The 26,229-nt window shown below is 44.2% G+C and overlaps 1 protein-coding gene across 1 annotated transcript in view; it reads left to right on the top strand.

The window, feature by feature from the left end:
• Positions 1–1,010: 1,010 nt before the first annotated feature.
• The window catches only part of LOC142311542 (vomeronasal type-2 receptor 26-like), a 100,671-nt gene continuing 75,452 nt past the window's right edge, over positions 1,011–26,229 (top strand). Inside the window, exons 1-2 of the mRNA XM_075350486.1 lie at positions 1,011–1,138; positions 8,074–8,350. Of these exons, the coding sequence (XP_075206601.1) occupies positions 1,011–1,138; positions 8,074–8,350 (405 nt within the window). The remainder of the gene's footprint in view (positions 1,139–8,073; positions 8,351–26,229) is intronic.

Raw genomic sequence — 26,229 nt, 5'->3', positions numbered from 1 at the left:
CCTAGCCAGAGGTGCCTGGGCTCCTACCTTGGCACCTGTCAGTTAGTTGCAGACCTGACACACAGGCCTGCTTCCACTTTACTCCACCTCCACTAACAGACTCCTCAGACTCAACTAAGAGTTTTCCCATCCCAGGCCCTCTGAACTCCTCAGTGGGCGTGTCCAATCACCTGACTCCGCCCCCTGGTGTGTCCATTAAGCACTGGGGATGGGTGACTAGGGTTTAAAGTGTTTGGCTGCTGTCACCTTGTTAGGGGACTGGTGCAGTGCAGGGCCCTATCTTTGACTACCTGGCCCGCCCAGGGCGTCACACATCCACTATGTTCCTTGCCAAATTTCCCGGTCTGGAATGTAAACGTGTGTGAAAGAAGATTCTGTCTTGGATTGAGAGTTAGCCACCACACATAACAACTGTCGAGTGGGTGTGGATCGCTGACATTTGTGAGGTTCTTGAGAACTTTGAGTACTGCACCAAGCTCGTGAGCGGTGATCAGGCTATCATCAGCTTAATTATCCCGCTGCTCTATCTGTTGAAACAATCACTGCATAATCTCAATGAGGAAGATTTGAGTGCCCAGCACGTGGCTATGGAGCCACATTTTCCAATGGCTGATACTACCCAGCCAGCCAATATTCTGAGGCAACATTGGGTGATGATGAGGAGGATGAGGAGGGAGAGGACTTGTTTTTTTATGCTACCGTGGGGACTCTCAATGCTACACTGGGGACTTTCAACTCCAGCTTCATCTCTGTCCAGCATGGATGAGCTGGAGAGAAGGAGGTGGAGGATGAGGAGGAAAGTCAGTGTAAGGAGAATATAGATATTGTTCCTCCAGATGAGGACACAGAATCGTTGCCTGTTTTCAGCTTGGCCCACATGGCACAGTTTCTGTGTAAGTGTCTGTGGCACGACCCTCGCATGATACAAATTTTGTCCAACAACCTATACTCATTGCTCACGGTACAAGGAGAAATTTCCTCTCCTTTTGGAGTCACCAAAAGGTTGTACAATGGAATCCCTCAAGAGGGTTGTTGTAGATCAGTTGCTGAAAACATCAACCACAGACAACACAGGTGGCAGAGTTAACAGCTCTTTTCATCACCAAGGATTACTGGAGAGACACAAAGTCCAACAGAGGTGAGGGGAAAAGGTGTTAAAACTGGGCCATTTTCAATAAACCAGCACATTAGCAAGGGCTATCTGTGCCTGTAACAATGCCAAGGAGGGAGACGTCGCACAACATTGTCAAGAGGTACTTACGTGACCATACCTGCATCCTTTCTGATGATTCAGTTCCTTTAATTATTGGGTGTCCAAGCTGAACACTTTGCCCAAAATCTATTTATATGCCTTGGAGGTGCTGGCCTGCCCGGCTGCTGGTCTGATGTCAGAGTGTGTGTTCAGTTCTGCAGGGCCAATAATCACTGATAGGCGCACATACCTCTCCACAGAAAATGCAGACAGACTTACTCGGATTAAAGTCAACAAAAACTGGATTTCTTCACAGTTTCTATTCCCTCCAGATGAGAGCAAGCCAAACTAAATTTCCCCAAAATGTTGACTTTGATACTGCTGTTAACGTCCACTCCTCCCCAAAAAAAGCCATTTGCTTCCTGCATCAACCATGACTCAGCGCATAGGGCTAAATTTTGTAAACACTAAGCACATTGTGCAGTGGTGGACAAACCAGGAGAGTACTCTTACTCCAGCCTAAATACTATTTATCATTGGAGACCCTTGTGATGCCGACTCTTTGAGTCAACCATGACTCAGTCCATAGGGCTGATTTTTGTAAACAACATTGTTCATTGGAAAAACCAGGCCAGTAGTCCTACCAAACTATTAATTGTCATTGCAGACCCTTGTTATGGGTTGTCCCACATTGTGACTGAGATAGGGGATACGTATTCGATAGCAATTTACAATGGCTGTTGACCAACAACCTATGGCCCTCTGAAAACTTGAATTGAGGGCCACAACTACTACACTAGTCCTACATAGATAATGATTGTCATGGGAGGCCCCTGCCATGGTATTTTCCTGCATCTATGACACAGCCCCCAGGAGTAATTTTTAGAACTCCATTGCACATTCTGCACTGGACCAAGTACTAAAGTATCAACAAGTCTTCTCATCCTATGTAATCTGGGGAATATTGCCAATCAATATCTCTGAGCCATTTAAAGGAGCTTATCCAACCCATCCTGGGGGAGGACACCATATACAGTGCCTACAAGTAGTATTCAACCCCCTGCAGATTTAGCAGGTTTGAGAGATGCAAATAAGTTTGAGCCTGCAAACTTCAAACAAGAGCAGGATTTATTAACAGATGCATAAATCTTACAAACCAACAAGTTATGTTGCTCAGTTAAATTTTAATAAATTTTCAACATAAAAGTGTGGGTCAATTATTATTCAACCCCTAGGCTTAATATTTTGTGGAATAACCCTTGTTTGCAATTACAGCTAATAATCGTCTTTTATAAGACCTGATCAGGCCGGCACAGGTCTCTGGATTTATCTTGGCCCACTCCTCCATGCAGATCTTCTCCAAGTTATCTAGGTTCTTTGGGTGTCTCATGTGGACTTTAATCTTGAGCTCCTTCCAGTTTTCAATTGGGTTAAGGTCAGGAGACTGACTAGGCCACTGCAACACCTTGATTTTTTCCCTCTTGAACCAGGCCTTGGTTTTCTTGGCTGTGTGCTTTGGGTCGTTGTCTTGTTGGAAGATGAAATGACGACCCATCTTAAGATCCTTGATGGAGGAGCGGAGGTTCTTGGCCAAAATCTCCAGGTAGGCCGTGCTATCCAGATGGCCAGGCCCCTTGGCTGAGAAACAGCCCCACAGCATGATGCGGCCACCACCATGCTTGACTGTAGGGATGGTATTCTTGGGGTCGTATGCAGTGCCATCCAGTCTCCAAACGTCACGTGTGTGGTTGGCACCAAAGATCTCGATCTTGGTCTCATCAGACCAGAGAACCTTGAACCAGTCTGTCTCAGAGTCCTCCAAGTGATCATGAGCAAACTGTAGACGAGCCTTGACATGACGCTTTGAAAGTACAGGTACCTTACGGGCTCGTCTGGAACAGAGACCGTTGCGGTGGAGTACGTTACTTATGGTATTGACTGAAACCAATGTCCCCACTGCCATGAGATCTTCCCGGAGCTCCTTCCTTGTTGTCCTTGGGTTAGCCTTGACTCTTCGGACAAGCCTGGCCTTGGCACGGGTGGAAACTTTCAAAGGCTGTCCAGGCCGTGGAAGGCTAACAGTAGTTCCATAAGCCTTCCACTTCCGGATGATGCTCCCAACAGTGGAAACAGGTAGGCCCGACTCCTTGGAAAGGGTTTTGTACCCCTTGCCAGCCTTGTGACCCTCCATGATCTTGTCTCTGATGGCCTTCGAATGCTCCTTTGTCTTTCCCATGTTGACCAAGTATGAGGGCTGTTCACAAGTTTGGGGAGGGTCTTAATTAGTCAGAAAAGGCTGGAAAAAGAGATAATTAATCCAAACATGTGAAGCTCATTGTTCTTTGTGCCTGAAAGACTTCTTAATACTTTAGGGGAACCAAACAAAATTCTGGGGGTTTGAGGGCTTGAATAATAAATGACCCTCTGAATACACTTTTCACAATTTAAAAAAAAAAAAAAGAAATAACATTCTTTTTTGCTGCAGTGCATTTCACACTTCCAGGCTGATCTACAGTCCAAATGTCACAATGCCAAGTTAATTCCGAATGTGTAAACCTGCTAAATCTGCAGGGGGTTGAATACTACTTGCAGGCACTGTATCCTTTGCCCCTTCACTTGCACTTGAGCTCATCATCCAGTTGAGTAGTGCAGTTTTATTTTTTCTGTTGGCAGATATCAGCTCAACCTGAGTCACGCAGACTACAACCACTGCTTCATTCTTGAACTATATATCGCTTGCCCTTCTTCTCTATAGTCTCTGCTCTTAATTGAGCTAAATGAATAAGTGAGGACCCTATGATATCAATAAGTGGGGGCACTCTGAAATGTACAAAAGAAAGCCCTCAAAAATGTATAGAGGAGGGCCCTTCGAAACATATGTTGCTGGGCTACCCGAGGGCCCTCACCAAACTTAGGTATCCTGACTACTGCAGGCCCTCTGAAAATTAGAATTAGGGCTGCAGAATGACATGGAGGAGGAGAAGGGTAAAGCTCAATGCTACAATGGGCACATTGTAAACTACTATGGAATACGTATTCAACTATCTGAGTCTGAATAAGGGAGTGACCGCCTAAATGTGTAAGAGCAGTTCTCCACAAACGTATGCTACTGGGCCACCTCTGGGTGCTCACCAACTCAGGTTTCCTGACTACTGCAGGCCCTCTGAAAACTTAAACTGAGGGATGCAGAATGGCACAGAGGAGGAGGAGGGTAGAGCCCAATGCTACAATGGGCACATTATAAACTGCTATAGAATATGTATTCCATTATCTGAGTCTCAATGAGGGAGGCAGTGCCCAAATGTATAAGTAAGAGCAGTCCCTCCCAAAGTTATCTTATTGGGCCATCTCTGGGTGCTCACCAAACTCAGGTTTGCTGCAGACCACAGCTAGCAGCTTTACCTTGGCTAGTAATCCAGAACAGAAGGCACTCCATTCTGTTATTTTTTAAATTAAATTAAATAAATAATTTAAAACAAAACATGTGGGGTCCCCCCAAATTGGATTACCAACCAAGGTAAAGTGGACAGCTGTTGTCTGGTATTCTCAGACAATGGGGGGGTCCATGGTTATTTAACCCTCAAAAGCCTAAAAATAGCAGGCTGCAGCTGCTCCAGAAGTGGTGCATGCATGAGATGCGCCAATGCTGATGCTTCACAACAGCTCATCCCATTGCCCTAGTGCGGTGGCAAACGGGGTAATATATGGGGTTGATACCAGCTGTGTAATGTCAACTTGCATCAAGCCTTGGCATTAGTGATGTCATGGCATCGATCCGATACCCGACATCACTAACCCAGTCATGGTGATGAACTCCGCTGAACTTGTGACATCAGTGCTCATCACTGTGTTCCATGGTCACCGCTGGCTCATGTGAAGTATCGTGTGAGCCTGTGACATTACCACTAGTCACAGTCTCGGGCTGCCCGCAAGACTTGATTATTAAAATGCAGCATCATGGAAGTTAGTGACGAGCGCTTACATAACGAGTACAGTGGAGATCATCTCAGCAGGTAATGATCTGAGCTAACCTCCTGATGTTGTTGCTCATCATCCCTGCAGCTGCTTTCACACTGCTGTGTGAGTCACTGTGGGGCTGGCCAGGGCAGTGAGACATAGACGGCAGGGGCACCAATAGACAGCAGCCACATGGAAGTGCTTCTGTGTGGCTTCCAGGGATCCCAGAATCCATATGTGAGTCAGAAATGCATGCAAGCATATTCTTTAGAGTCTCCCCATTCAGTTTCATCACTTTCCTATCCATTTCAGCCTTTTCCTCAGGCCCTCAGAGATCGATTTTGGGTCCAGCAGTAAATTACTTGCATTTCCCATTGACTTGCATTGTACTCACCATTTAGAATGAATACGCAAGTATTAGGCCACGCGCACACGTTGCAGTTTTTCTTGCGTTTCCGCAGCATTTTAAGCTGCAGCGTCACGTTGTCAAAATGCATGCGTTCTGCTTCCCCTGCAAAGTCTATAAGACTCATGCAAAATCCGTGCGCATGTTGCTTTGTTGATTGCAGCGCTTTGAAAGACAAAAATTTGACAATATCTCTGTGTTTAAAAATGCAGCATGTCACTTCTTTTGAGTGTTTTGGCAGCGTTCTACACCCATTGAAATCAATGAGTTGTTGAAAAATGCTACCAAAATGCTAAGCAGTGCATTTGCACTGCATTTTTGTTGCAATCCGCATGTTTATTTGACATAACAAACACAGGTCTTTCAGTTTCTCTCTCTCTTTGTTGATGTCGGTCTCTCCCTCCTACCCCCTTTCTCATACTCATTGATCCCCGATCACCAGCACGGCGCTGCACGGCGCTGAACGGCGTTCCCACTGTGGCAGTTTCTCTTCTTTTGAAAATGCCTGCCGCTCATTATTCCATCTCGTATTCCCTGATTCCCCCGCCCACTGGTGCCTATGATTGGTTGCAGTCAGACACACCCCACGCTGAGTGACAGCTGTCTCACTGCAACCAATCACAGCCGCCGGTCGGCGTGTCTATATCGTGTAGTAAAATAAATAAATACATAATTAAAAAAAAACAACATGCAGTCCCAACAAATGGTACCCAGCCAAGATAAAGCCACACAGCTGAAGGCTGGTATTCTCAGGATGGGGAGTGCCACGTTATGACTCATGAGGAGACCCCCATCCTAAGACGCATCCATTAGATGCGACAGTTCCGGGACTCTACCCGCCTATTCCCATTGCCCTGGTGTGGTGGCAATCGGGGTAATAAGGAGTTAATGGCAGCCTATAGCTGCCACTAAGTCCTAGCTTAGTGATGGCAGGCGTCACTAAGACACCCCCCCATTAATAATTTGTAGAAAAAGTAAATAAACACAAACACCGAAAAATCCTTTATTTGAAATAAAAGACAAAAAAACCCCTCTTTCACCACTTTATTAACCCCTAAAAAACACCTCCAGGTCCGACGTAATCCACACAAGGTCCCACGATGCTTTCAGGTCTGCTACATCAGAAGCTGAAAGCGAGCGGCCATAGAGAAGGACTGCTAGCTTTGAGTTCCACGCAGCAACTAAAGTGAGCCGCACGATCAGCTGTGCTGTCACTGAGGTTACCCGCGGTCAGCGCTCTCAGGTGGAGGACTGCAGCTGTGGCCGCAGGTAACCTGAGTTACGCACCGCTGACCGCGAGGCTCACTTCAGTCACTCAGGGGATTTGCTGTCACAGGTGAGTCCTTCATGTGTGACCGCAAATCAGGCTATGACACAGAGAGAGAGAGAGATGTGCAATGTCAGTAAACTCGGGTGAAGCTCTGATGTCACTGCTGCGGACTTCTGTGCCTGGCACTGACTTCGGAGGTTCATCTGAGTTCATGACAGCACACAGAGACAGAGTCATGGGATGACAATGAAGTAGAGTGAAATTCATCCGAGTTCATTATCATCGTCCGGCTCTGTCTGTTTGCTGTCAGCGGGCATGTAGCAGAGCTGAATTGGCGGGGGACCGCACTGACAAAAATGCATCAAAAACGCATGTAAATGCATGCAAAATGCATCCAACATACATGCGTTTTGGATGCATTCTTTTTGTCAAAACACAGTGTCAAGTCTGCCAGAGGGAGTGCTTTTTTCTGCACTGGTCAGGACGCAGTGTGCGAACATGGCCTTACAAAGTACTCGTTACAAGTATAGCAATTACAAATAGTACGGTACTCACTCATCTCTAGTAAGACGCTCTTTGAATGTACCACATGTATTTTTGCTTTAAAAATCAACACAGTAAAGAGGGCTTTACACGCAACGACATCGCTAACGAGATATCATTGGGGTCACGGAATTCATGACGCACATCCGGCCTCGTTAGCGACGTCATTGCATGTGAAACGTACGAACGACCGCTAACGATCAAAATTACTCACCAAATCGTTGATCGTTGACACATCGTTCTAATCCCAAATATCGTTGCTGTTGCAGGACGCAGGTTGTTCGACGTTCCTGAGGCAGCACACATAGCTACGTGTGACACCCCAGGAATGAGGAACAACACCATACCTGCGTCCTCTGGCAACGAGGTGGGCGTCACTTTTTTTTTGGCTGCTTTCCGCCCCTCCGCTTCGATTGGACGGCTGCCGTGTGATGTCGCTGTGACGCCGCATGAACCGCCCCTTAGAAAGGAGGTGGTTCGCCGGCTACAGCGACGTCGCAAGGTAGGTAAGTATGTGTGATGGGTCCTAGCGATGTTGTGCGCCACGGGCAGAGATTTGGTGGGTGCTTTCACCAGCGACACCGCTAGCGATGTCTCTGCGTTTAAAGCCCCCTTTAATTAGTGGTTGACAAGATAAAGGGGAAAACTAAAGTATTTATGTACAGTATATAATATTCTTTACTATTTTATGATCACATTTCACAGTCCACATCTGAGAAGTTTTGCTGCATTTTTGGCTTTTATGTTTGCAATTCATGAAGTTAACAGGAATCCAGAACTTTTACCCAACATAACTCTGGGTTACCATATGTTTGATGCTTTTGGTGATGAAATGAAGTCTTTGCAAAGCTTCCTACAAGTTCTGTCTGGTAGATACTATGAGGTTCCAAATTATTCCTGCATAAGAGATGAAGAAGTAGTCGGATTCATGGGATATTCTTTCACAATGGAACAGATTCTGGAAATATATGGCTATACAAAGGTAAGTCTGAAAACTCAGCATTTATGGTGCAATTTGTGAATGATTATTTTGATGATGATGATGATATTTTTTTAAATCTTTTATATACTGTATGATGAGAAAAAGGGTAACAATGTTTTGTATTTTGAATTTAAGGACATACTACTAGAGTCCTGAAAAAAAACTCTGGTAATAAAATGTCCAGGAATAAATAGAAACTATTATAGATAAATAACACAGTACAAAGAATAATAAAACAAAAACAAAGGGCATTCACATTACAGAAGACTGAGGATACAGTAAAAGAATTTTAGCACCATGCATTTCTCAATAGGAAATGTAATAAAGAAATTAAGCTAGAAAAATTAGCTACTGAAACAAAGACGTTAAAATAACCCCCCCAAATTTTTATAAATACATCAATGCCAAAAGGAAAATTATGGATGGTATCAGCCCCATAAAAGATTATTAATAGAGAAGAGCAAATCTGTTCGGTTCAGGTTCAGCAATTTCAGGTTTGCCAATTTCAGATTTGGTATGAGCCTTTGCCTGTTCGTTTGGGTTTGGCTTTGCTAAAAAGTCGGCAATGTTTGGTAACTGTTTGCAGAAAACCCACTCCCAGCTTACTCAAGGCATGTGAAATCTTAGCATGGCTGTCATTGGACAGGGGATTCACTGTAAAAAAGGAAGCAAAAAGATTAAAGTGTGACATACTTACCGAGTCCCGAACTCAGCTGTAATTGCTTCCGTGGGTGTACTTCAGTGCTGTTCATTATCCCTCAACCATATTCTCTGCATTCTCCTGTCACTGGCATCTCTGATTGCCTGCAGACAGGTTGCCCACCCCCAGACACTTTGGGTCTATATTGTGGTATACAAAAAAATAAAGCAATTGGCGAAGGATACCTCCATATTATGATAACCAACAGAGATAAAACATAAGGCTACAGTCTGCAGCTCCCAGTCGTGCACTTATCTTGGCTGTGCATCAAAATAAGAGGAACTGCATGCCCCATTTTTAAAATTATGTGAATAAATAATTTAAAAGCGGCATGCGGCCACCCCCCATTTTGATACCCAGCCTTGATAAAGTCCGACAGCTGGGGCCTGGTATTCTCAGGCTGGGGTGAGACCCATGCTTATTGGCCCCCCCAGCCTAAATATAGCAGCCTGCAGCCACCAAAGATTTTAACATGAAACTGTCTTAGAATTTTACCTAGTTCATATGGGATAATATTGAGTTAATTGCAGCTCACAACTGCCACTGAGTATTAAGCTACCACTAAGCCCTAGAATTTTAATGGGAGGCGTCTATGAAACTCCCAAGCATTACTAATCTGTAAGTGAAAGTAAATAAACACAAATACCAAAAAAATCCTTTATTTGAAATAAAAAACAACAAAGCAACCTCTTTCACCTTTTATTAACCCCGAAAATAATGCTGAAGATCCGACTTAATCCACACCAAGTTCCATGATGATCGTAGCTCTACATCTAAAGTTAAGGCACATGGCCAAAGAATATGACAGTCTACTGTAACTGCAAGCAGAAAATGAACCACGGTGTTCAAGGGTGATGTCACTCAGGTGAGCTGTGGCCACAGCTGGAGGTTCCTACGGCTCTTCACCCGTGACTACAGGTATCTGACCTCAGGAGACCTCAATAAACTTAGTAACCTCACCTCAGGTGAAGTCACTAAGTTTAATAAAGTCACCTGTGTCCAGGCCTATCATCCTGTAAAAATAATAAATGATAAATTTGGAGTAGCATCCTCCCATATTATGATACTCAGCACAGATAAAGCATATGGCTGCAAGCTGCAGCCCCCAGCCATGCGCTTATCTTGGCTGTGTATCAAAAAAGAGTAGCTTCATGCTTTCTTTTTACTTATGTAAATATATAATTTAAAAAAAACAACTTGCGGTCCCTCCCCCCAGCAATTATAAAGCCCGACATCTTGGGGCTGGTATTATCAGGCTCGTGAGATCCATGCTTATTGGGCCCTCCAGCCTAAAAAAAGCAGCCTACAGCCACCCAAGGTTGTCCCATCCATGAGATGCGACAGTCCCGGAACTTTACCCGGCTATTTACAATTGCACTAGTGAGGTCGACATTGGGGTAATGAGGGGTTATCGCAGCTCACAGCTGACACTAAGCCCCGGATTAGTAATCGGAAGCAACTATGAGACTCCCTCATTACTAGAGTTGAGCATGGTTCGCGGTTCGCCAGTTCGCAGTTCGAGTGATTTTGGGGGGGTGTTCTAGATGGAACTAGAACTCGAGCTTTTTGCTAAAAGTTCTGCAGCTCGATTTACATTCGAGTTACATTCGAGAACGGTTCTATCAGCAAACAACCTAGCTAATTACTAGATAGCTTTTCACTGTAATAGTGTGAGTCACTCTGTGATTCACACTATTATGAAATTTCAGCGTATAGTGTGCGGGGGGAGGGAACAGGTTTTAGATCTTAGATTTTAGATTTTTTTTTTTCACAAGCGCGCGTGTAGTGGGACGGGCCAGCATGTCAGCCAATCCCAGACACACACACACGGCTAAGTGGTCTTTTTGCCAGACAAGCAAGGCATGTGCCATAGGCTGTCCATGTCACATGTCCTTGCATTAGAAATAAGGACATTTTCCCTCAGGATGCCATTATCTGCCTTATGCGTCTGGGTGTCAGTCACCGCTCACGCAGCTCCTGTCGCCGATCCTGCTGTGTACGCTCTACACACAGCAATCTACAGATTGGGGACAGAGGTTTATTTCAGTCAGAGCCATAGGTGACAGTCAGGTCCATGAAAACGCTGCATACAGCTTCAGATAACAGCGTCTGTGTACCTAAGCTCAGGGAATTCCTTGCTGCATTTCACCATTAGGAGGGATAGAGAGTGAGGCTTCCTTTCCTCTACACTGACCCACAACCCAGCCACTGTACCCTCCTGCACATTTTAGCAAAGCCATTTTAATTTAAAAGAGTGCTGCCAGTTAGTGGCATCCAAAAAGTGGCTGTTGGACTACATTAGTGTCCCACTGGTGCCAAGCAATTTCCAGCACCTCTGCATTACACCCTCCTGCTCATTTTTACTAAGCTATTATAATAGCAAATACTGCTGAAACTTAGTGTCATCCCAAAAGTGGCTGTTGGACTCCATTATTGTCCCACTGGTGCCAAGCAATTTCCAGCACCTCTGCATTACACACACCTGCTCATTTTTACTAAGCTATTATAATAGCAACACTGCTAAAACTTGGTGGCATACAAAGAATGGCTGTTGTACTCCCACTGGTGCCAAGCAATTTCCAGCACCTCTGCATTACACCCTCCTGCTCATTTTTACTAAGCTATTATACTAGCAAACACTGAGGAAACTTAGTGGCATCCAAAAAGTGGCTGTTGGACTCCATTAGTGTTCCACTAATGCCATGCAATTTCCAGCACCTCTGAATTACACCCTCCTGCTCATTTTCATTAAGCTATTATAATAGCAAACACTGCTGAAACTTAGTAGCATCCAAAAAGTGGCTGTTGGACTCCATTAGTTTCCCACTGGTGCCAAGCAATTTTGAGCACCTCTGCAATACACCCTCCTGCTCATTTTTACTAAGCTAATATAATAGCAAATACTGCTAAAACTTAGTGGAATCCAAAAATGGCTGTTGGACTCCATTAGTGTCACACTGGTGCCAAGCAATTTCCAGCACCTCTGCATTACAACCTCCTGCTACTTTTTACTAAGCTGTTATAATAGCAAGCAAACACTGAGGAAACTTAGTGGCATCCAAAAAGTGGCTGTTGGACTCCAGTAGTGTCCCACTGGTGCCAAGCAATTTCCAGCACCTCTGCATTACATTCTCCTGCTCATTTTTACTAAGATATTATAATAGCAAACACAGAGGAAACTTAGTGGCATCTAGAAAGTGACTGTTGGACTCCATTATTGTCCCACTGGTGCCAAGCAATTTACAGCACCTCTGCATTACACCCTCCTGCTCATTTTTACTAAGCCTTGCTCATTTTGGGCATCAAATCTTGAAAAATGTCCAGAGCTATCCAGTTACGCCTTGGAGATCTTGTCGTGTCCAGCTGCCAGCGTTGTCTCTGAACGTGTCTTCAGTGCTGCTGGGTGTGTGCTGAGAGATAAGCGCACGCGTCTGTCCAGTGACAATGTGGACAGACTAACGTTCATCAAAATGAACAAGTCATGGATCCGTAAGGACTTTACTACCCCTGTGTAATCCTGGGGAGAGTTTCATAGTTTCATAGTTTTTAAGGTTGAAGGGAGACTCTAAGTCCATCTAGTTCAACCCGTAGCCTAACATGTTGATCCAGAGGAAGGCAAAAAAACCCCAATGTGTCAAATAAGCTCCAATGGGGAAAAAAATTCCTTCCTGACTCCACATACGGCAATCAGACTAGTTCCCTGGATCAACACCCTGTCATAAAATCCAATATACATAACTGGTAATATTATATTTTTCAATTAATGCGTTCAGGCTCTGCTTAAATTTTACTTGTGAATCCCTCAATACAACATCATACGGCAGAGAGTTCCATAGTCTCACTGCTCGTACAGTAAAGAGTCCTCATCTGTGATTATGATTAAACATTCTTTCCTCAAGACGTAGCGGATGCCCCCGTGTTCCAGTCGCAGGCCTAGGTGTAAAGAGATCTTTGGAAAGGTCTCTGTACTGTCCCCTCATATATTTATACATTGTGATTAGATCCCCCTAAGCCTTTGTTTTTCCTAACTAACTAACCCCAAGTTTAATAACCTGTCTTGGTATTGCAGCCCACCCATTCCTCTAATAATCTTGGTCGCTCTTCTATCTACCTGTAAGATTATGCTATTTATAACCTTCTATACTTTTGCTAACAAGAAATACATCCATTCCTCTCTTAAATTCATTCAGTGAGTTGGCCATCACCACTTCCTCAGGAAGAGAGTTCCAGAGCCTCACTGCTCTTACCGTGAAGAACCCTCTTCTATGCTGATGTAGGAATTTTCTTTCCTCCAATCGAAAAGAATGCCCCCTTGTTCTTGTCATAGTCCTTGGTACAAAAGTAAATGCTGCCATATTTTAGAATGTGCTTGATGCAAATCTACCTGTGAAGTGTACATCTGGGGCACAAGTGCTGCCACTGAAAGGGTGTCTGTGTGGCCCAATTTTTGGAAAAAAGGTAGACTCCGCTTGGAGATACCTTCTGGTGTTTTACATGATTTTAGAAGGGCATGTTATGCTTATATCTGTGTCTCGTCCTCTTTTTCCTCGTAACGCTGTTTTGTTTTCGCATGAGAATTTGTTTTTGTCACTTTCCCATGTGTTTTTGTTGTGTTGTGAGTTGTTTGCCACTTTTTGGACACCTTTGAGGGTGTTTTTAGGTGTTTTTATGTGTTTGTGTTTGCCTCCCATTGTTTCCTATGGGGATCGAGTGGTTCGCCGAACCGGTTCACCGAACCGAACTCGAACGTGACCTCCATTCGGCGAACCAAGGTCGAGCTGAACCGCGACTGGTTCGCTCATCTCTACTCATTACTAATATGGGAAAAAAACTAAAAAAAAAATAAAAAATACTTTATTTGAAATAAAATACAAAAACACTACCCTCTTTCACCTTTTCATTAACCCCAAAACATGCAGTTCCGATGTAATCCACATTAGGTCCCTCGATGTTTCCAGCTCTGCTACATCTGAAGTGAGGTGAGCTGCAGCCACAGGTGAAGGCTCCCACAGCCTTCCACCTGTTACCACAGGTAACCTGACGTAAGGGGACCTCAGTGAACTCAGTGGCATCACCTCAGGTAAAGTCACTGAGTTCACAGACCTGCATCTCGTGGCAGAAAACTGCAGGGTTTTTTGCCAAGAGATATAGATTTGGTGCTGAATTTTTGACACCATATTCCTGAAGCCAATCTACACCTCCTGGCAAAAAATCTTATAACTATAGTGTGCTTTATGATGGGGTTTTGATACAATTTTTTGCCAAAGGTGTAGATTGGGTGGAGGAATATCTTGTTGAAATTTCAGCACCAAATCTGCATTTTCTTGCCAAAAAAAATACATAAAAACAGTTTTGACGCCGTTTTGGTGCATTTTTCTTTCAGAAGGTGCAAATTTGCTGGTCAAATGTCTACATCCAATTTCAAAAGCAAATTTGCATCTCCTGGCATAAAACTGCACCATAACGACATCTATACCGTTTTTGCTCATTTTTTTGCCAAGAGAAGAATATTTGGAGCTGAAATTTCTAAAACATATTCCACATCCAATCTACGCCACCTTGCAAAAAACACATAAAAACCGCACCATAACGCATGCGATAGTGATGCAATTGTTTTGCCAGGAGGTGTATATTGGGAGGTGGAATATTTTGTAAAAAAAATTCAGCACAAAATCTGCATCTTTTGGCAAAAAAGAACATTTTTTTGCCAGGAGATGCAGGTCTGTTAACTTCAAATCTTTATCGAACCTTTTTGTACCCCATTGGATTAATTTGGAGGATAAACGCAAACACGTTTGGGGGGGTCAAAAAGCTTCCAAAACAGCAAAAATATGTTTTATAATGCAGCACCACTGTTTTTGGAATGGGCATTAGCTTTTAAGACTATTATTTTCATAAATATAGAGATGGATGACAGACAGGTGTAGGGCTGGTTGGTGCTTTCATACCCCTGCCAACACAGACTTTTACTCACAGAAGCCTGGCAGTACAATATAGCCTAGTGTGCACATGTTTGGACCGAGGTGGCAAAGACAATGGACATCCATGACTTCATTCTAATCGTTCATTTTAATGAAGGTTAGGCAGTCTACACTTTAAAGGGATCATCACAATTTAAAATTTGAAAATGTGCTGCTATTGTCAACTAATGAAGAATTTTGTGTTAAGATCATAAATTTTGGGCAGTCCAAAATTGTTGGTGAAGCCTTATTAATGACAACTTTGTTTGGGACACCCAACTACTTGGCTCATGAGGTGTTGATGACAGGAGGAGGAAAAAGCAACAGACGCAGTTGATTTTGTGGCTGGTGGTTAGATAGGCCTGGCAGTCTGCATTTTAGCGCAATGAGATTCTTACAGTGTTCACACTATGTGGGATCTACAACTTCATCATTATGCTCTATGTTGTCCCACTACTCCTCCTCTTCCTGACGTGACATCACAATACAGTTTGCATGAGCCTCAGCTATGAGTCTCATCATCATCATCACCTCCACCCTCGGTAGTTAACGTCAGTTGACAAGGGTTAGGATCCTGCTTGGACCCTACTTTGTCCGGGTCAAGATCCAACTCAAAAAGATTTTGGGCATCAGTGCAGATGCTTTCCACCTCAACAGTCTGGGAATCTTTGGAGTGGACCTGTGATGGTTATGGGATTGAATATGTGAACAACTCTTGAGACTCGTTCTCGTGTTTCTCCCCACAGTCAGTTTGTGAGTAGGTAATTTGTGATGTGGGCGCAAACAAGTGTAATTGGGGTGGCACCTCTGAGGAATGAACTGTGTATGATGTTGAGTTGCATGAAGAGGAGTAGAGGCCACTTGATGTCACACTTGCCATTCATTCCAGCACCTGCTGTTTATCAGCCTCATTTCAAAGTTTAAGCAATGTGAGGATGCCAAAGAAATCTAGTGGAGTGAGCTGTCCAGTAATGGAAGTTGTTCTCATTTCTCTTGGGATAAAATGAGCCGGCATGTCTTCACTAAATCTTTGACTAACAGAACTTCTCACGCATACACCTCCAAGACCTCGTCTATTCCCCCTTCCACTACAACTTCGTTGTGATTTACCACTCATGGTTAATGTACCCTTCCCCTTTAAAACAGATGTTTCACAACTCTATGACTACACCTATCAGACATCTGACACAAAAGATAAATTATTTATATTCTGCCTGAGATGGCAATTTTGTTAAGGCAGGAAGAACCACTACTTACAAATAAGTTTCACTGTGTCATTTGGTACTGACACAGTAAAGTGCCAAGAAGACCTTTTTAACTTGCTCAATAGCAAATTTTCAGCAGGCACCACTAACAATACCTATACAGGTATTTCACTGCATAATTTTGAGCTAGCAGTTTAAGCTGCAATGAAACATTTTTTATACACTTTCTTACCACCTTTTTTAACCCAATCACTTACAAGCAACATTGTAGAATTGTGAACAGGCAATTAAAATTCGCAAGAATCACTTTTAGATACTTTAGTTCCCTGGAAATTTTTTCGGCCACACACAGCTAACAATACCAATACCTAGAAATATGTTTGCGAAATTTTCCTGCAAGCAATTAAAATTGCCCAGAACCACTTTTTAGATAACTCCCTAGGAATTTTTTTGGCCAGCCACTAACAAGTAATATTACATTTAACTGTGTTTGCAGAATTTTTACCAGGCAATTAAAATTGGAAAGAACCACTTTTTAGATAGTCCCCCAGCATCTTTTTCGGCCATACACGGCTAACTACCAATACCAATAAATGTGTTTGCGTAATTTTCAGCAGGCAATTAAAATTGCCCAGAACCACTTTCTAGATACTTCCCTAGGAATTTTGCTAGGCCAGGCACTAACAAGTAACAATACCTATAACGCTGTTTGCAGATTTTTCTCCAGGCAATTAAAATTGCCAAAAACAACTTTTTGTATACTTCACTTGCTACTTTTTAAGCCAGGCATTAAAAAGTAGAGATGAGTGAAACTCTGAAGGCTCGATTTCGGTTCGGTTCATCGAACGGAGGCACCGTTCGACAAACTTTCGACGAACCGTTCGACGAACCTCTCGAATCCCATTGAAAACAATGGGAGGCAAACACAAACACATAAAAACACATAGAAAACACCATCAAAGGTGTCCAAAAGGTGACAAAAGACACCACAAACACATAGGAAAATGACAAGGACATATACTCATGCAAAAACATAGCAGCTGGACAAGGAAAAAGAAGGGGAGAAACAGATATAGGTATGTCATGCCCTTCTAAAATCATGAAACACCAATAGTTAGAGGATGAAATCCATACCACACAAGACCATTAATAAATATTAGATATTAAATATAAATGTTAATAAATATTTTCTCAAAGTGTGGGGATATAGGATCAATAGGACCATTCGGAATTAAAGTACTATACCAAAAAAAGAAAAAAACGAACAAAATAGTCACTGAATATTATATCTTTATTAATACATGATAAAATACACACATGATAAGTCTTCTGACTTATCTCATTCTGGACACTTCAGTGTCACTTATTTTTTATTTTATTTATTGATTAGCACTCAATTTTATGATCACATGATTCTGGTGATTGCACGCACTGTCCTCTGTATGTGTGCAGTTTGCAATGTTCCGTCCTACTCCTCCTTTATATTTACAATTGTATATGACACATTTAGGGTATTTATTATTATCTTTTCTTGTTATGTCCGTCCTTCTCATGACACCCGTCATGGATTTTTCCCTTTGACAGTTCCACATCATTCCACTGTTAGATTTTTTGCTTTACACGTCTTGGCGATTCGCCCTTTTCACTACACCCTGACAAGTTGATTATTTGTCTCTTTCATGACACTAGATGATTTGCTCTAGCATGTATTTTACCATCAGCCTCTTGTTACCCGTCCTCTCTGTATTATTTAGGGCCATCTGCCCTCTCTATGACACGGTCAGCATCTCTCGTTCCTCCTATTCCTTTATATGTTTGGATATCTGCCTCCCTTTATACGCCCCCTCCATGACATGTTCTGGCTACCCGCCCCTTTAATGACACTATCATACGTCGGCTATCCGCCTCTTCTATGACACCCATATATGATCCACCCCTTCCAATATGCGTTTAACTACTTGCCTTCTCTCACCCACGCTCTCTATGACATGCTCGGGCTAACCGCCCCTTTATGACACGCTCGGCGTTCTCCCGCCCCTTCTATGACGCACTTATCACATGACTCCCCTCGGATTATTATTACCACATCTGCACTTAAGTTAATGTCCGCGTTCTATATATATTATTTCGCTGTGCTGTAATGTATGAAATTTATTTAATTAGTCCAATTTGTTACCCCGTGCCAGACTTCCACGCCCACCTCCTTACTCCTGTTCAGTGATTCGGCAGGCCAGCTATGACGCTTCCGGACACCTTCCCCACGTGACTACTTGCGTGCACGACTAATAACGCATGCGTACAGACTTTGAGCTTATTGGTCGCTTGTATACATTTAACCCCAGGCAATCCCCAATGACTCCACCCCCTGAAGAAGTCGCTACAAAACGTGCGCGCGTCAGGTAAGGCGTCACGTTACCTTGAGGAGGCTATGCTCTCTTACCCATTAGGTGAATTTATCATTTTACTACTATTTAGTGTTATTGTGTGCCGATTCTGACACCCTTTCAATTATGTATGCTTTCTCCTACTGGCTGACACTGCCTTGAGCCATCTCCTCTCTGAATTTTACCTGCCTTTGAGGCTTCAGGTTTAGTGTCCTGTGGATTTTTTACTATGATGGTTACCCTGCTGGTTATTATCAGCTGAATAATCATCAGCTGACTTACTCTTATCTAGTGGCATGACCTCTGGCCACAATTTCTCAGCACCTGACACTTTAGTTGTATACTGGGTTTACTTATTTAATTATTCCGTTTGAATCCTTTTACACTAACCCTTTTGCCTCATATATTTTGTACCATATTTATACATGCTATGCAGGTTTTTTGACGCCCCTTTTTCCAGTCAATAGCTGTGTTTTTATCATGTGTGTATTTTATCATGTATTAATAATGATATAATATTCAGTGACTATTTTGTTCGTTTCTTTCTTTTTTGGTATAGTACCTTCTAAAATCATGTAAAACACATCAAGGGTACTCCAAGCTGAGCCTCCCTTTTTTCAAAAAATTGGGCCCCACAGACACCACTTCAGTGGCTTCACTTGTGCCCCAGTTGCAAACTTGACAGGTAGATTTGCATCAAGCACAGTCAAAAATACGCCAGCCTTAACTGTCCCCAGGATAACACCAGGGTAGGTAGCAAAGTCTTTTCTGAACCATGACTTGTTCATCTTGGTTCATTTTTAAAAACACCGCAAGGGGACTCCAAGCAGAGTCTCGCTTTTTTCAAAAAATTGGGCCCCACAGACACCACTTCAGTGGTATCACTTGTGCCCCAGTTGCAAACTTGACAGGTAGATTTGCATCAGGCACAGTCAAAAATATGCCAGCCTTTACTCTCCCCAGGATGACACAGGGGTAGTAAAATGCTTGCGGATCCATGACTTGTTCATCTTGATGAATGTTAGTCTGTCCACATTGTCACTGGACAGACGCTTGCGCTTATCTGTCAGCACACACCCAGCAGCACTGAAGACACGATCAGAGACAACGCTGGCTGCCATACACGACAAGATCTCCAAGGCATACGTGGAGAGCTCAGGCCATTTTTCAAGATTTGAAGCCCTAAATGAGCAAGGCTCCAGTTGCAAAGTCATGGCATCGATGTTCATTTGGAGATACTCCTGTATCATCCTCTACAGCCGTGGACTATGTGTCAGACTTCTTGTCTCTTGTGGCCTTGCATTGGATGGTCTAAAAAAATTATGAAACAATTCCATAAAATTGCTGTTACCAGCACCAGATACGGTGTTGCTGGTACGGTTTGACTAATAATGACGAGACAGTCCCATGCTTGGCAAGTTACAACTGGGAGATTCACTCCATGCACCACTGGTGTTTGGTGGAAAAGCCAAGCTAAGATCGAGTAACAGCTTCTGCTGATACTCCTGCATACGTGCGTCCCTTTCTATGGCTGGAATTATTTCGCCAAATTTGGACTTGTTCCGGGGATCTAATAGTGTGGCAACCCAGTAGTCATAATTACTTCTAATTCGGACTATCTGAGGGTCATGTTGTAGGTAGTGCAGCAAGAAGGTTCTCATGTGACTTGCGCATCCATGCGGACCAAGTCCTCACTGTGTTTGTGGCATAGAGTTGCTAACCGTTCTTTCTTCCTCTGACATCTCCCCCCAACCTCTTTCAACTGAAATTTGACCAAGGTCTCCCAAATCCGCTGAGTCTTCCATGTCCATGGACAGTTCGTTCTCCATTTCTTCATGTTCTCCTGCACCATCCTCAACATTTTGGCTGCTACCATGCGCCCTTGTTAATCCTTCTCCCCCACCATCCCATGCCTGCCGCCTTGGTGATGCTGAAGGTCTAAACCTTGTAGATGTTGGTATCTCTTGCGCATATAAATCCTCCTGTACTTCCTCCCCTTCCTCTTGTCCCACCCCTGGCTCCGAATAGTGTTTAGCGTGTGCTCCAGCATGTAAATGACTGGAATTGTCATGCTGATAAAGTCATTGTCAGAGCTAAACATATTCGTCAACATGTCCAAACTGTGCAGAAGGGTGAAAAGGTCCTTGATCTGAGACCACTCCAGCAGTGTGATAGGCCCCACCTCTTCATCTCGTTGGCCTATACGTCATAACGTAATGCACCAGGGCTCGGCGGTGCTGCCACATTTGCTGCAACACGTGGAGAGTGGAATTCCAGTGTGTCGGCACATCACATTTCAGGCGATGAACCAGCACGCCGAAAGACTTCTGGAGCGATGCAAGTCGGTCAGCTGCGGTGGTTGAACAGCGGAAGTGAGCAGAGAGTGACCTTGCTCTGTGCAGAAGCCCATCTAGGCCGGGATAGTGGGTTAAAAATTGCTGGACAACAAGGTTCAACACATGAGCCATACAAGACACGTGTGTCACCTTGCCCCGGCGTAGGGACGCACCCAGGTTTGCAGCATTGTCGCACATGGCTTACCCTGGCTGCAGGTTGAGTGGAAACAACCCTTTAGTAAATTCGCTCGCAAGAGCTGACCACAAATCCTCAGCTGTGTGACTCTTATTTCCAAGACATTTCAAGGTAAAGACTGCCTGATGCCGTTGAGCTAAGCTGCCAGCATAGTAAGGAGGTGTGCGGGATTCCTTCTGCGCAGTTACAACGCACGTGGCCGGACCAGGCAGGCTTGGGGCGGAGGTGCAGGACCCAGACGAGATTGAGGAGGCAGAAGTAGTGGAGGAACTTCGACATACATAGGATTAACGCACAAGTCGTGGGGACGGCAAGACTTGTTCAGCAGACCCTTCTCCATCTCTCACCATAGTTACCCAGTGCCCAGTCAGCAACATGTAACGCCCCTGTCCATGCTTACTGGTCCAAGTATTGGTGGTTAAATGCACCCTGTCACACACACAGAGTTTCTCAAGGAAGCGGTGATGTTGTGTGTGACATATTGGTGTAGCGCAGGCACACCTTATTTGGAGAAGTAGTGGCGACTGGGCATCTGGTACTGAGGCACTGCGACTGACATAAGGTCCCGAAAATTCTCTGTGTCCACCAGGCGGAAAGGCAGCATTTTGGTAGCCAAGAGCTTACAGAGGGATAAATTCAACCTCTTAGCTTTGTCATGGCTCAGAGGAAATGTCCTTTTATTTGTCCACATCTGAGGGACAGAGATCTGGCTGCTGTGTGGAGACCATGTTGAGTAGGGTGTCCCTGGAAAACTGCAGGTCTGTGAGGAAAGTGCAGGCGGAGACATGATGTTGCCTTCATCCAAAGTTGGTGCTCTTGATGTCTGAGAGAGCTCTACACCAGCACTTGTTTCCCCTTCAAAAAGAACTGATGACCTGTAAAGCAAACTGCCTGTTGCGGTTAAAGAGGTGGAAGGTTGGCGTGGAAAAACATGTGTGACAGCTGTCCCCACAGTCATAGAGGATGAAAAGCACGCGGATGCACTGGAAGGGGCAGACGGTGGTTGGCCCCCTCCGCTAGGCCACATTGTAGCACGGTGAGCTTCCCACTGGGACTTATGCTTGTTATTCATGTGACGATTCATGGAAGAAGTTGTCAAACTAGTGAGGTTTTGACCTCTACTTATAGATTGGCGACAAATCCTACAGATCACATGATTTGGGAGATCCTTTGCGATGTCAAAAAAGGACCAGGCTGAGAGCCCATGCGACCTGCAGAGAAACCCCAACTCGTGCTTAGAGGCAGAGTTGTGGCTGAGGATGCAGTTGTTGACATGCTTACAGTACTCCGACTTTGTCCAGGAAGGCGTCAGGTAACTTTGTCATCAGTCGCATTCTCCTCCACTGCCTCTGTTTACCTCAGTAAGTGGAATCTAGAACTTTATCATCAATCGTTGTGTTTCCACTCCCCTCGCCCTCAGACCTAACCTCTTCCTGCCCTGACTGAATAGTTAAGTTGTCATCCCAATCAGGTATCTGCATCTCATCGTCATCAGTATGTTCCTCATTTTCTCCACCAACAAATGTTAGTTTGGGAATGAGGGTCTACATTATGCTCAGAAACTTGGTCATCAGGGCCTGAATCTGACTCACAAAGCTTCTGGGCATCACTGCAGACCATTTCCTGGTCTGTACTTACTGTAGCTAGGGAGCAGACCTCTGAATCACAGGTTATAGTGTGACTGAACAGCTCTGCATACTCAGCCATCTCTGTTACACCATACTCTGCAGGGCGGGTGGAGATTTGAGAGCTGGGAGAAAGCAAGTGCAATTGGGGTGACAACTCAGAGGACTGTTGTTTTTTGGATGTTAAAGTTGAAGTTGAGAAGAGACCACTTTTTGGAGCACTTGAGATCCAATCAAGCATGTTCTTTTTTCTGCATCATCTACCTTTGTTACAGTTGTTCGGTTCCGTAAAAAAGGTAGCACATCTGATTGTCCACGGAAAGTAGTAGACATCTTACTTTTGCTGGAAGATGGCCTTTCTTCAGCAGATGTTAATGTAGCTTTCCCACCTATCCCACGGACACAAACTTTTTTTCTTTTTCCAACACACCTGTTCCCCTTTCCACCAGCATCTGTCCTTTTACCACTCATTTTGTTAGGAACAAGATTGGACACTTAAAATGTGGTAGCAAAAATGGAGAGGTGGTGTAGATTGCAGAGGTGGCCTAACTTTATTGACAGCTGAAGAACCAACACTGACTATCCCAGTCAATTTTAGTATGCCCGTAATGGCAGCACATTTTGCAATTAGAATTGCATAGCAAAAATGGACAGGTGTGTAGCATGCACAGGTGCTGTACCGTGATTTGCAGCAAGGGAACATTAAGGCGGGCTTTACACGTTGCGACATCGCTAGCAATTGCTAGCGATGTCCAGCGAGATAGCACCTGCCCCCGTCGCACATGCGATATGTGGTGATTGCTGCCGTGGCGAACATTATTGATACGACAGCTTCACATGCACATACCTGCTCGTCGACGTTGCTGTGACTGCCGAACTATCCCTCCTTCAAGGGGGAGGTGCGTTCGGCGTCACATCGACATCACCGCGACGTCACTAATTGGCCGTACAATAGAAGCGGATGGGCGGAGATGAGCAAGACATAACATCCAGCCCACCTTCTCCCTTCTGCATTACCGTCAGGACGGAAGTAAGGAGATGTTTGTCGCTCCGGCGGGTTTACACACAGCGATGTGTGGAGCTGCAGGAACGAAAAACAACATCGTACATGTGGTCGATGCGTCATTATGGAAATGAACAACGCTATACAGATCAATGATTTTCGACGCTTTTGCGATTGTTTATCGTCGCACCTAGGATTTACACGTTGCGATGTTGCTACTGGCGCCGGATGTGCGTCACTAACCACGTGACCCCGACGTTATTCCGTAAGCGATGTCGCAATGTGTAAAGCCCCCTAAGGTAGTATACCAGACAATTTTAGTATGTCTCTAACAGTGGCAGCACAGTTTGCTATGAGAATTGCGTAGCAAAAATGGACAGGTGTGTACAATGCAGAGGTGGTCTAGCTTTATTGACAGCTGAAGACCAACACTGACTATCACAGTCAATTTTAGTATGCCCCTAACAGTGGCAGCATAGTTTTCAATTAGATTTGCGCAGCAAAAATGGACAGGTGTGTAGCATGCACAGGTGCTGTACAGTGATTGGAAGCAAAGGAACACTAAAGTAGTATCCCAGACAATTTTAGTATGCCCCTAACAATGGCAGCACAGTTTGCAATTAGAAATGCATAGCAAAAATGGACAGGTGGGTAGTATGCACACGTGCTATATCGTGATTGGCAGCAAAGGAACACGAAGGTAGTATCCTAGACAGTTTTAGTATGCCACTAACAGAGGCAGCACAGTTTGTAATTAGAATTACGTAGCTAAAAATGGACAGGTGTGTACAATGCAGAGGTGGTTTAACTTTATTGACAACTGAAGAACCAACACTGACTATCCCAGTAAATTTTATTGTGCCCCTAACGGTGGCAGCACAGTTTGCAATTAAAATTGCGTAGATACAATGGGCAGGTGGGTAGAATGCACGGGTGCTGTGGGTCAATGGACAGCAAAAGAACACTAACTTTAGTATTCCAGACACTTTTAGGATGCCACAAAAAGTGTCAGCTCTTTGGGGAAATAAAATAGTGTGGCAAAAATGGGCAGATGGGTAGAATGCACGGGTGCTGTGGGTCACTGGACAGCAAAGGAACACTAACTTAGTATTCCAGACACTTTTAGGATGCCACAAAAAGTGTCAGCTCTTTCGGGAAATAAAATAGCATAGCAAAAATGGGCAGAAGGGTAGAATGCACGGGTGCTGTGAGTCACTGGACAGCAAAGGAACACTAACTTAGTATCCCAGACACTTTTAGGATGCCACAAAAAGTGTCAGCTCTTTTGGGAAATAAAATAATATGGCAAAAATGGGCAGGTGGGTAGAATGCACGGGTGCTGTGGGTCAGTGGACAGCAAAGGAACACTAACTTAGTATTCCAGACACTTTTAGGATGCCACAAAAAGTGTCAGCTCTTTGGGGAAATAAAATAGCATGGCAAAAATTGGCAGGTGGGTAGAATGCACGGGTGCTGTGGGTCACTGGACAGCAAAAAAAAACTAACTTAGTATCCCAGACACTTTTAGGATGGCACAAAAAGTGTCAGCTCTTTGGAGAAATAAAATTGCGTGGCAAAAATGGGCCAGGTGGGTAGAATGCACGGGTGCTGTGGGTCAGTAGACAGCAAAGGAACACTAACTTAGTATTCCAGACACTTTTAGTATGCCCCTAAAAGTGTCAGCTCTTTGGGGAAAATAAATTGAGTGGCAAAAATGGGCAGGTGGGTAAAATGCACGGGTGCTGTGGGTCAGTGGACAGCAAAGGAACACTAACTTAGTATTCCAGACACTTTTAGATGCCACAAAAAGTGTCAGCTCTTTGGGGAAATAAAATTGCGTGGCAAAAATGGGCAGTTGGGTAGATTGAATGGGTGCTGTGGGTCAGTGGACAGCAAAGGAACACTATCTTAGTATTCCAGACACTTTTTGGATGGCACCAAAAGTGTCAGCTCTTTGGGGAAATAAAATTGTGTGGCAAAAATAGGCAGGTGGGTTGAATGCACGGGTGCTGTGGGTCACTGGACAGCAAAGGAACACTAACTTAGTATTCCAGACACTTTTAGGATGCCAAAAAAGTGTCAGCACTTTAAGGAAATAAAATTGCGTGGCAAAAATGGCAGGTGGGTAGAATGCATGGGTGCTTTGGGTCACTGGACAGCAAAGGAACACTAACGTAGTATTCCAGACACTTTTAGTATGCCCCTAAAAGTGTCAGCTCTTTGGGGAAATAAAAATGCGTGGCAAAAATGGGCAGGTGGGTAGAATGCACGGGTGCTGTGCGTCACTGGACAGCAAAGGAACACTAACGTAGTATTCCAGACACTTTTAGGATGCCCCTAAAAGTGTCAGCTCTTTGGGGAAAGTAAATTGCATGGCAAAAATGGGCAGGTGGGTAGAATGCACGGGTGCTGTGGGTCACTGGACAGCAAAGGAACACTGTCTTAGTATTCCAGACACTTTTTGGATGGC

This window comes from Anomaloglossus baeobatrachus, chromosome 1 (assembly GCF_048569485.1).
Source record: "Anomaloglossus baeobatrachus isolate aAnoBae1 chromosome 1, aAnoBae1.hap1, whole genome shotgun sequence".
Lineage (NCBI taxonomy): Eukaryota > Metazoa > Chordata > Amphibia > Anura > Aromobatidae > Anomaloglossus > Anomaloglossus baeobatrachus.
The sequence above is the reverse complement of the archived record's forward strand: the minus strand, read 5'-3'. Positions and strand labels throughout refer to the sequence as shown.